This window comes from Tupaia chinensis, unplaced genomic scaffold (assembly GCF_000334495.1).
Source record: "Tupaia chinensis unplaced genomic scaffold, TupChi_1.0 Scaffold000555_1, whole genome shotgun sequence".
NCBI classification, from domain to species: Eukaryota; Metazoa; Chordata; class Mammalia; order Scandentia; family Tupaiidae; genus Tupaia; species Tupaia belangeri.
The window spans coordinates 1509594-1521114 of NW_006160067.1; the positions used below are offsets into that span (position 1 = coordinate 1509594).

The following is an 11521-nucleotide window of genomic DNA, read 5'->3' on the forward strand; positions in this document are numbered from 1 at the left end:
TTAAAGGGAGCCCATTATGCTTATTTATTGAAGCTTTCAAGTGTTATGTTGGATCCTGCAATGAAGTAAATTATTAAGCATCTCTATATCTACCCTGAAAAATAGCATGGCTACTCCTTTTGAGCCTTCTCTTTCCATTCTGATTCTTTCTTTTCAGGTGCTGGGAGCCATTCTTTGTGATATCTGTCACCAGAGCTCCTCTTAAGAAATTGTCAGTGACCACCCACTCCGTGTTTGCAAGAACTCTGATATTCAGAAATCCTGAGACCGATTGATATCAATGTTGAAAATCAAAGTAATGCTTATCATATTTATTTTCCTACGACCCCCCCCTTCCCTTTTCTCCTAGTTCACTTCTTTTCTATCACTTTTTTTTTTCTTTTTTTGGAGAGGTTTTTGCTATAGGGCGCGTGCGCTCGCCAGACAAACAGAGAGAGACAGAGAGACAGAAAGCGAGAAATCACCCCCCAGGGGGGATGGCCACGCCACAATCCCTTCTCCTCCATTCTCCTCTCGGGATCTTGGGCACGCACGCACACGCGTCTGGCATGAGTTTAAGCCACCGGGTCTGGGACTCGAACCGTGGTCGACTACGTGGGAGTCCAGCGACATAGCCATTACGCTAACTGCTGGTCCCTCTACCACTTTTTCATAGTTTCTCATCAAAGAAATGTGTTTTCTTTCCTAAGCCAGAAATTGGGTATAGCTGACCTGGAGCTTGAATGCAACTGCAGTTGTCAGTCATGTGGTTGCTTCCTCAACCTGCAGAGATTTCACTTTCAAAGTGAAGGCAAAAATAACTGCACGACTCAGTCAAATGAAAGGAAATGCAAGGACTAGTAAATTAGAAAAGTGCTCCAATCCTATTTTTATAAATGCTCTAACTCATTGATTTCAGTGGATTCAAGCCTTCTTTCTAATTCTATCACCCCCAGCTCCTCTGAAACCAGGTGGGCAAAGAGAGTGGTCTTCAAAGTCATGCCATCCCCTTCCCAGCCTGGCTTGATCATTTAGGAACAGGACGTCTATGCGTTCAACCTCACCCAACTTCATTTTTCTCAGATGCTAAAAGCGGCTATTAACCAGATTTATTTCATTAGATTGTTGTGAAGATGAATTAAAGTCAAGTACACGTGTTCATCCCAGCATGATCCTCCCTCCTCCCTGGGTGCTCACGCTTTCCCCATATATAGAATTCTATCTGTGCTTCACGGTACAGTTCAAATACCATGTCCCAGATGAATCATTCCCTGCCCCAGCTCTGACATCCTAGAGCAGCAATTACACAGACATCCATGTGGCTTGTCACCCATACTGCCCTGGGGTTCTTTGAGATGCTCCTAGGCCCAACACTTTTTATTTTTAATCCAGAATGATGGAGAGGTAGGTCCACCCAATAAAACAATGTTTTTAGCCTAGTTCTGAAGCAGGACAACTAAGCATAAGAATGGAGAGGATGAAGCAAGCAAATGCTCATAAGGGAGTGTTTTGTTTTTTTGTTTTTGTTTTTGTTTTGTTTCTTTGTTTTTCAAATAAGGCCTCAAGATGTCCCCATCCTCCCGACTCAGCCTCGGGACAACAGGTGAGACCGGGCATCTCCTACTTTCTACGTAGTTGAGATCTTTTCAGAGGGTCTAAGCTCTATTCCCTCAACGAGGACATAAGCTTTCCAAGCCGAGATCCAGTCAGATGCTTCTCTGCTTCTCCCCTCGGCACCTCCTGTAGTGCCTGCAGTGGAGACATTGGGAGTGTTCCAACCAACTTTGAGAGGTGTCTGGGATGGCAGTAAAATGTACTTGTTAAGCACGGAGGAAAATTTGGATAGAACAGATAGCATTTATTTGGTAAGACATTCGTAGCACTTGCTATCACATGAAAGCAACCCCAGGCAAATTCTTTTACTGAGGGAACATTACACTGCTTTTCCACTCATGCCTTTACCCAGCAAATAAAATGTTATCACCTACAATTCTATGGGTCTCTCAGCTCAGAAAGTTTGCACTCAAGTTGAAGAGAGAAGGTCGCTACACTCACAAAAATGACTCTCTCAACAGTACCCAGATCAGTGAAAATGAGAGGCCACTCTCGTATTTGATGAATGGTGTGACTCATCTCAGGTTTGGTTGGATTCTCATTAATTGGCCATGAATTTGTGTCTCTCATTTATCTAGGGGTTATTTAAGGGCAAGAGTTATGATCAATCATCTTTCTATCCCTATGTTTAGAACAGTGCTTGACATTCATTCACTCAATGCATTTTTCATTAGCACCTACTATGTGTTCGGCATAGTAGGCATCCATTCTGTCTCAACTCCTTCAAGGCCTTTCTTTAGAAAAGAAATGCATTTCGACTGTATTCACTTAAACAGTACACTTTTCAAAGCCCCCGCTATGGGCTAGGAAATGGTTATCTCACAAATCAGATAGAGACATTCTTGCCCTCGAAAGGCTTTCAGTCTGACATGAGCAGGCAGCTAGCTCTGAATCAGCATCCGGTGTCCTGGGGAACAACTGCATTTTACCTGAAGTCCCAGCCCCGCGCTCCTCCCCGCTCCCTGGTCCACCCTTACAGCCTTCTCCGCTGTGCGGCTCATCTGGGTTGCTGCCTCTCCTACCCTCTCTGAGCTGGCTTGCTCTCCGTTTGGTAAGCTGTGAGCGGTCTTTGGAAGTACAAGTCAGTTCAGTTTGGCTCTAGAGACCTGCCCTGCCCATTGACTTCCAGAGTGTGGGCCCCAGCTGCCTGCGAACAGGACAGAGCAGCAGGTGCTCACATCGCCCTTCTAAAGGGAGCCATGAATGAAGACGTGGCGGAACTTTTCTCTCAGTGAAAAGGTTTGCCAGGGGTCAGCCTTCCCACTACGGTAAGTGTTAGTCTGCCATTGTCTTCTCGGCAACAGAGCCTCTCTGGCACCCGTGGGTGAGGGGAGGAGTGCGTTAAAAAGCATTTTTTAATTAGGCAATTATGACAATTAAATATTTGAGGCTGAGGGTTCCTGATCCTTATTTGATTTCCACTTTAATTTCCTAATAATGTACGTCTCTGTTCTCATTGTAATCTTTCCTTTTGAGTCTGTGTGGGATCCGTTTGTTCAGGATAATTGCTTCTCTAAGGCGCTCTCTCATCACGTTCACAATGATCTAACATGGGGGGGACGCACATTTACTGTCAGGAGGAAAATTTTTAAAGAGTGGTGAATACCAGCTTCCTCATTATGTCCCATTAGTGACAATGAAATAAAGAGGTGACAAGAGGAAAATGTAGCTCTGACAGTTCTGATCAGAAATTACTTCAGTGTTTCCTCTTTGTCATGGCTCCTGAACTCAAGATAGAACCAGAGAGGCCAAGAAGAGGTGAGACAGCCACCAACACTCCACGGGTGCCTCCTAAGGGCTAAACTCCCTGCTGGATGCTCTGAAGACACGGCCCACAGTTCCCCAGAGAGACTCTACCAGGAAGGAGAAGAGGGGTGTGCTCTCTGTTCAGGGTGAAGAGCAAACTGGGGACCCAGCTGTAAGCAAGGTATGCCTGAGCCCAGGGCTGTGACCCCCAACCCCATAGTGCCACTGTCTTGACCTTGACAAGGAAGGTTTGTGACTTTGAGCAAGTATTTAGCCCCTCTGCACCTCAGTGCCCTTATCTGTAAAGTAAGAGTTGAAAAGACGCTCTCTGTAAGAACTAAGCTGAGTATATAAGATAGGTAAACAATAGCTTGAGAATTCACAGAATCGTTGTGATCATCACTGAAGCAGACAAGGTGCCTGAAGCACTATGAAGTCGCATCATGGTTTGACCCCTGAGACCCAGGAGAGGCATCTGGAGGGCGGCAGGTGGGGTTCCCCAAGCCCCCAACTGTGAAGGCCCTGGTGGCGCTCAACTTGGGCTCTCTGAATTCGTGGCCTTGCACAGGCTGGGAGCTGGCACAGGATCTCCGCCAGTGTCAGACGGGTAGGAATGAGGGACGGCACTGCCTGGTGCCCGTAAGGGGAACTAATCGTCGCAGACAGGTCAGCGAACAGAGACCCCATCATCCCGTAAGATGAGGGTGGAAGGCAGGGATCTGAGTATTAAAGCTCCGGGGTTCAAGGAAAAATTTAGTCACAGGAACAAGGCCCTAAGTCAGAACATGTCTGGCTCTGCCGACTGGCTGTCACCTGTGCCCCAGGTGCTGGGCTATGGGATGGGGGACGGGGACACTGCAGTACACAAGACAGAGCTCCTGCCCTCAGAGAGCTCTAGGACAAGGAGGCAGGAGAGTCAGCCCCGAACCACATTCTCTGCACTACGGCACAATAAACAATGCTTGCCGAAGCTCGGACATCAAAATCTTGGGAAGGATGAGAGAGAGGCAGTAGCTGGAATCACCAGCAGTTCATTGTTAGAACCACAACGTTAAAGTCCGAGAGTGATGAGGAGCCATGTTGCTACCATGTGGGCTCCCTGAAACCTCCTCTCCCTCCCTCGACTGGAAACAGGCCGGCAGGGCCAGGAGTCAAGGCCAAAGCTGGAAGTCCGCGGGTCTTGGCTGTGCCCTCTGTCCCCTACCCCCTTGCACAGTACTGAGTCTGCAGATGCTCTGGCCCACGTCGCTGTATCCTTGCCTCGTGCAAAGAGCAGGCAGAAAGGGAGGACCTTGAATTTCCCAGAGCTCCAGAGCCATTGTGACCACAACGCTGAAAATGCTTACCCAGTCGCCAGATTGCTGGCTCTGTGTCAGGTCTCGGTCAGGCTTTGTAGATCACCATGCATGGCACTGAGGATGGACACGAAGGGCACGTGGCATCAGAGACGCTTTCCGCACCTGCAAGTCAGGGGTGTGGTCTGAAGTGCAGAGACAGTGAGCAGTGAACACACACCAGCACACGCAGATAGTTCACAGGCACACAACCATGCGTTTGGGTCCACAGGGAGGCCCTTGCACTCACACATGAATTATTTCAGATGCATGCATGTGCACACACATGCACATGTAAACACGGTCACCACAATCCCAGTTGTATTGCAGCATCGAGCTGGACTGGCAGATCGAAGTCCATTCTACACCCAGCAGCCATCTTCACTCAAATGCTGTGTTCGCTGCAATTTTAAAAGGCTCATTACGATGCTATTTACCTGCATTTGTGCGGAGACAGTGTGATTAGTCCAGCCACAGAAGCAGTGGAGCCTGCCGGCCTGACTGCAGCCATCCCGCACACCCTGAGGAAACGGGCAGCACTCTGTCTCCACACCCGAGATAAATCCTTCCTAGCGGCCCTCTTGTTTGGTTTTTAAGGTTATTTCTTCCATGAGCAAGATAAACAAAGACAGAGACAGAGAGAGACAGCACCCCCAAAGAGTCTTGATTCCACGACCCATCTCTAGCCTCATTCAGTCCCAGATGATGTGCTCAGTGTCCTCAGGAAGGTCTCTGAACCCAAATCCAGAACCTTCCCACATGAGTCAGCCTTGTGGAATGTCACAGTTTACCACTGGGCCACTGTCCAGCCCTTGCCCTCTTGTTTTGACACCCAAACACACTAAAAAGCCCATGACGATGGAGCAAGAGCCTTAAACCTAGTACCAGGACTTTGAGTGCTGTTCCTTCCTCTGTCCCTGCCTTGCTTTGTGGCTTTAGTGGACCACTTCCCATCTTCACACCACCATCTATAAAATGAGGATGTTGAGGACCAGCCAGGTGGCGTGGTGGTTAAAGTAGCTGGATCCCACATGGCTGAGTGCGCAATTCGCGACCCAGTGGCTTGGAAAATATGCCAGGCATGTGTGCATGCACGTCCAAAATCCCGAGAGGAGAATGAAAGAGAAGGGCTTGTGTCATGGCCATCTCCTCTGTGAGGAGATTTCTCACTTTTCCTCTCTCTCTCTCTCTCTCTCTCTCTCTCTTTCTCTCTCTCTCTCTCTCTCTCTCTGTCTCTGGGGAAGGCATATGCCCTATAGCAAAAACTAAAAACCAAAAATAAAATGAGGGTGTTGGTCTAGATTCTAAACTATCTATGTCTCAACAACTACTAGAAAACTTAAAAAATGTAGATTCATGGGTTCTAGACCTCCTGAATACTAATTCCCCTGAAGAGGACCCAGGAATAAGTTTCCAAAGAGATTTCATTAATTTTCTGTGAGCCCAAAATAGGGTTCACAGAATCAAATGTTCCTAAAGCCTCTTTTTGGCTGTATCTTAGTTTGTTACTGCATAGATAGCAGAAATAGCTTAGATTGGGTGATTTATAAAGAAAATACGGGGTAGGACCAGCAGTTAGTGTAATGGCTACATCACTGGACTCCCATGTAGTCAACCGTGGTTCGAGTCCTGGACCCGGAGGCTTAAACTCACGCTGGGTGCATGTGCGTGCGTGCCCAAAATCCTGAGAGGAGAATGGAGGAGAAGGGATTGCAGTGTGGCCATCCCCCCTGGGGGATGATTTCTCGCTTTCTGTCTCTCTGTCTCTCTCTCTTTCTGGCGAGTGCACGAGCCCTATAACAAAAAATCCCCTCAAAAAAAAAAAAAAAAGAAAAGAAAAGAAAATACAGGGTTCTTTGCAAAATTTGTGATTCTGATGGCTGGGAAGTCCAAATGTGTCATAAAATGGAAGACAGAACTTTTGGCTGAGCAGAGCATGGTCTGTACCCATGTGACTTTCTGTCTACTGTTCCGATCCCAATTCCTCTGTTTATAGGCCCTACCAGAGCTGCACCGTGGGTGTCCTACTCTAAGGATATTATCACACCTAAAGGCCCCATCCTGGACACCATAAAGCAATTAAGTTTTCCCCAATGACCTTTACAATACCTTCAGTATAGTCAAGTTCCAACATGTGAATTTCTGAGAGACATCCAGTTCCCTCCCACTAAGACCAAATTTCAAAACATGAAACTTTGGGGGACAAACCATTATCAGAACCATAACAGGTTTGTGATTCTCTAAGTACAATTTTCTTAATGTCAGGTTCTTTCCACTAACATGGGAGCCTAGATGTAGAGTTTTCTAGACATGCTCTGTATGTGTTATCTATTATTGTATAGCTAATGATCCTAATGCTTAGTGGTTTATAACCACAATAAATATTTATTATCTCTTACAGTGTCTGTGAGGTAGAAATTCAGGAGTAACGTGGGTGGGCAGCTCCGGTATAACAACTGTTATAAGCTGCAGTCAAGGTGTGGTCTACAGTCATCTGACGGCGTCACCTGGAAGCCTTCAGGATGAATCCACTTCAGGATGGCCCACTCATGTAGCAGACAAGTAAGTGCTGGCAGCTGGCGGAAACCATTAGCTCCTTCCCATGTAGGCCCCTCCGTAGGGGTGCCTGAGTGTTCTTATAATATGGTCCTGACTTCCCCATATGTTAGTCCATTCTGTCGTTAATGAAATACCTGAGTGTGGGTAGTTTGTAAAGAATGTGGATTTATTTAGCACACAGTTTTGAAGGACCAAGGTCAAGGGCTACATCTGGTGAGGGTGTAATTGCTGCTGGGGACTTCCTTGGGGAGTCCCAAGACAATACATGTCATCACATGTTAAGAGAGTAGGCATGTGTTCACGTGTCTCTGCTCTGATTTTTTTTCTTTTTTTTAGAGAGATTTGTTTGCTATAGAGTGTGTGTGCTCGCCGGAGAGCTAGAGAGAGACAGAGAGACAGAAAGTGAGAAATCACCACCACCACCACCCCCGGGGATGGCCACACTCCAATCCCTTCGCCTCCATTTCCTTTCAGGATTTTGGGCACACATGCACATGCGTGCAGCATGGGTTTTAAGCTGCTGGATCTGGGACTTGAACTGCTGTCAACTATGTGGGTGTCCAGTGATGTAACCATCTGCTGGTCCCCGTGTCTCAGCTCAGATCTCTCTCTCCTAACTACTGGGAGTCAATTGTGGGGGCTCCACTCTGATGACCTCATCAATCCTAAGCACATACCTAATCACACGCCACCTTAGTACCAAAACTTGATTAAGTTTCCACCCACTTAACACCATTAAATCATCTTATCGGGGCCGGCAGGTGGTGTGGTGGTTAAGGACACTAGACTCTCAGGTGGCCAACCACAGTTTGAGTCCTAGACCTGGCAGCTTGCTTTCTTGCTTTCTCTCTCTCCCTCTCTGGTCAAATTAAAAAATAAAAGAATAATTAAGAAAATAAAGTTAAATAAAATAATTCTTTTAAAAAAAAATCATCTCATCAGGACCAGCAGTTGGTGTAATGGCTATGTCACTGGACTCCCATGTAGTCAACCACAGTTTGAGTCCAGGACCCGGTGGCATAAATTTATACCAGGCACGTGTGCGTGCGTGCCTGGGATCCAGAGAGGAGAATGGAGAAGGGATTGCAGTGTGGCCATCCCCCCTGGGGGATGATTTCTCTCTTTCTGTCTTTCTGTCTCTCTCTGTCTTTCTAGCGAACACACGTGCCCTATACCAAAAACTTCTCCCCCCAAAAAAAAATCATCCCATCAAATTTTAACACATGAATTTGGGGGGCGGGGGCAGAAACATGCAAACCATAGCACCTCAGTATCTTAGAGACTGAGGTAGAAGCCGTGATGCCTTTTATAACCTAGCCTTGGAAGTCATAACCTCTACCCTCGCGGTAATCTATTGGCCACACAGATCAGCTCTGGTGCAGAGTGGGAAGACAGTCCATGGGCCAGTGGGGATCACGAGGTCAGTATGGGAAAGAAGCACTGTGAAGCCAGGCCACACAGCTATCGATGCACGGATGACACCGAAGGACAAGCCTGGGCATCCTACCTTCGACGCTCGTAAGCTCTGGAAAACCCCCGATCTGGTACGAGTATGCTTAAGGGCCCACATACCAATCCCTACCCTGTGTTTATCTGCCCTTTGACTTTACACACTGCACGAGAGAGCAGGGTCTCCCACTTACAGACAGCTCTTGCTGGGGTGAGATGTTCATTTTACGTTCTCCCCAAAGCCACGGGTAGCGACACCAGACCTGAGCCACTGCCCCAGCTCTCTGCAGCAGGAGAGAAACCAAACACTGCCTCAGTTTCCCCTACTATTCTGATAGTGGCTTTGCTTCTCCTGATTCTATCTCAAGATTTGACCCTGGGCCCATTATGTATGGTGCTTGATTTAACCTCAGAATAGCCTTGACAACTTCATGTCTTTATCCCCATTTCCAGACAAGAAAATCTGAGACTCACAGAGAATAAATGCCTTCTGGAAGTCACACAGCCTTTCAGAAGAGGAACCCGAGTGGTCTGGCTGCAGCCCCAGGCAGAGGGCACTGAGAACGCAGGCTTTCAGCTGCCTCCACACCAGCAGGCCACCCAGCGAGCACGGACAGCAGCACTCACGTCCACCAGCAGGGAGGGCCACCTGGAAGTCCTTCCAGGGCACAGGTCATGGCTAAGCAAGGGGTTTAGAGTTTCTCGGGACAGGGCGCCTCCCCACAGAGGCTGGGCCCAGACCTGGTGGCGGAGGGTCCTTAGATGCCCAGCACGAGGGGCCAGGGCAGAGGTCAAGTCTCTTGTAACCAGAGAGCCCGGCTCTGCTGGGGCCACGCGTGTCAACGTGCTAATATTTCATGATTGCGACTCGGTCTCTCACTTCCACGTTCCCTCCAGGGCCATTGGTGCAAAGCGATACCTGCCGGCTGCACTCCGATTATTTTACAGCCCTCCCCGCTCCAGCTGCACCCGCCTCTCCTCTGGTTTCTTTTCCCTCCTAGTTCCCAGCAGGTGGGGTGGGGGTGGAGGCATTAGAACAGAGGGGCAGGAACGTAGGAAGACATGACCTTCACTTTTCTACCACCCTCTGCCAGGGAGGTTTGAGACGCAGCCGTCCTGGCAGGAGAGGCAGTGTCTGTTTACGCGGTACCTACCTGCGCCAGGCCTTCCGAGGACTCTGTGTACAGAACGCACCAGATCCCCACGCAGCCTGGGCAGTGGGGGAAGGCTTCGAGCTGTCTGCTGCTGAGTCTGCCTAGGGCAGAAGGAAGACTCTGGGTGGCCGAGTCAAACAGGACACAAGAGACCACTCTTGTCCAGTGTTCACATTTTTCAGAGGAGCCTCTCCTCCCTAAGGCAGATGGCTTTGCAGTCGCAGTCAGGCTGAGAGGTCAGCTTTCCACCCCCCGGTACCCACCGTCAACCCCCTCACTCGAATCCATCCCAGATGGGAGAATGCTGAGGAAAGCTTGGGGCAGAGTGGGCCCGGCTACGTGAAGAGAAAGTTCATTTGAGCAAATAATAGAAAAAGTGGCCAACATGCCAAACCTATAATTAAAAAAAAAAAGATTTAATTTTATTTATCATTGTTATTATTTTTCCATTTACTATAGGATACATGTGCTCACCAGAGAGAGCCAGAAAGAAAGAGAGACAAAGAGAGAGAAAGTGGGAAAGCAACCTGCTGGGTCTGGGACTCTAACGGTGGTTGGTCAGGTGGGCGTCCAGTACTTTAACCACCATGCCACCTGCTGGTCCCAAGCCTACAATTATTTTTTTTTTAAATATACTTTATGGTTTAGGATGAGGTAAGATGTAGTAAGCTTTTTCTTTAAAAAAAAAAAGGGGGGGAGTTAAATATGTTTAATTGACAAAAAAAATTGAAAGCTATTTGCTGATGATAATGTATATAGTAATGTCTTTGTCTTGACTGATATGCATGGTATTCGCGCTGGAAAAAGCAGTTTTACACTGTAAAGATATATGTGATTAAATGTAAATTAATTTTTTTTTTTGGAGAGGTTTTTGCTATAGGGCATGTGTGCTCGCCAGATAGACAGAGAGAGACAGAGAGATAGAAAGTGAGAAATCACCCCCCAGGGGGGATGGCCACGCCGCAATCCCTTCTCCTCCATTCTCCTCTCAGGATCTTGGGCACGCACGCACACGCGCTGGGTGTGAGTTTAAGCCACTGGGTCCGGGATGCGAACCACGGTCAACCACATGGGAGTCCAGCAACATAGCCATTACGCTAACTGCTGGTCCCTAAATCTAAATTAAAATCTTAAAAAAAAGTTTTAAAAGAGTGGATTGTTAGAAGGAAAAGTATTAAGTTATCAGGCCAATGTATGAAGGTATGGCAAAACATCACACCAATGGCCAACAGCTGAAGTTGGGAAGGTGCCAGTGCAGGGCACGGGATTATGGCCACAGAACTCTGTTCAAATCCCAGCTGTTGGTCAGATTTAAATAAATACATAAAGTAATTCTTAAAAAAATGAAGAAGAATGACTTTAACAAACAAACAAACAAACAAAAACATGGCTGTTTACTAGTTGCCTGGTCCTGGGCCAGTCCAACCTCTCTTTCCACTCCTGTGGGGTGAGAATAGCAGCTTATTGTGGGGTGCAGACTGCATATGGCACACCAAGCCCCACGACTCACTCCCTCTGCTGCAGTGTGTGATGAGGTGAGGGCCAGCCTGAGGGGCTACTTGGGCCCAGGTGGGGTGGGTCTGGAGTGGCCAGTCTGCACTTGGTGGAATGTGAGCTGTGGGAGCCGCAGAGGCAGCTATGGGGCTGGGCCTGAGCTGCAGCGGCGGCCTGGTTGCCCTGGAGGTG

At 48.0% G+C, this 11521-nt stretch overlaps 1 protein-coding gene across 2 annotated transcripts; it reads left to right on the forward strand.

The window, feature by feature from the left end:
* The first annotated feature begins 3428 nt into the window (after positions 1–3428).
* Positions 3429–10248, forward strand: LOC102474302 (uncharacterized). Of its 2 annotated transcripts, none has more exons than XR_335851.1 (4): positions 3429–3520; positions 7075–7235; positions 8599–8776; positions 9135–10248. XR_335851.1 is itself a non-coding variant. In XM_006157675.1 (4 exons), the coding sequence occupies exons 2-4, from the start codon at positions 7212–7214 to the stop codon at positions 9745–9747; spliced, it is 789 nt and encodes a 262-aa protein (XP_006157737.1). In that variant the 5' UTR covers positions 3429–3520; positions 7075–7211; the 3' UTR covers positions 9748–10248. The 2 variants fall into 2 exon arrangements, 1 of the variants encoding a protein (XP_006157737.1); XM_006157675.1 differs by having other exon boundaries at positions 8599–8750.
* Positions 10249–11521: the final 1273 nt, after the last annotated feature.

Coding starts and splice junctions, on each gene's coding strand:
- LOC102474302 (XM_006157675.1), top strand. CDS start 7,212: ATGGCCCACTCATGTAGCAGACAA. Junction 7,236..8,598: donor CCCACTCATGTAGCAGACAA/GTAAGTGCTGGC, acceptor TTGGCCACACAG/ATCAGCTCTGGTGCAGAGTG. Junction 8,751..9,134: donor GCATCCTACCTTCGACGCTC/GTAAGCTCTGGA, acceptor CCCCATTTCCAG/ACAAGAAAATCTGAGACTCA.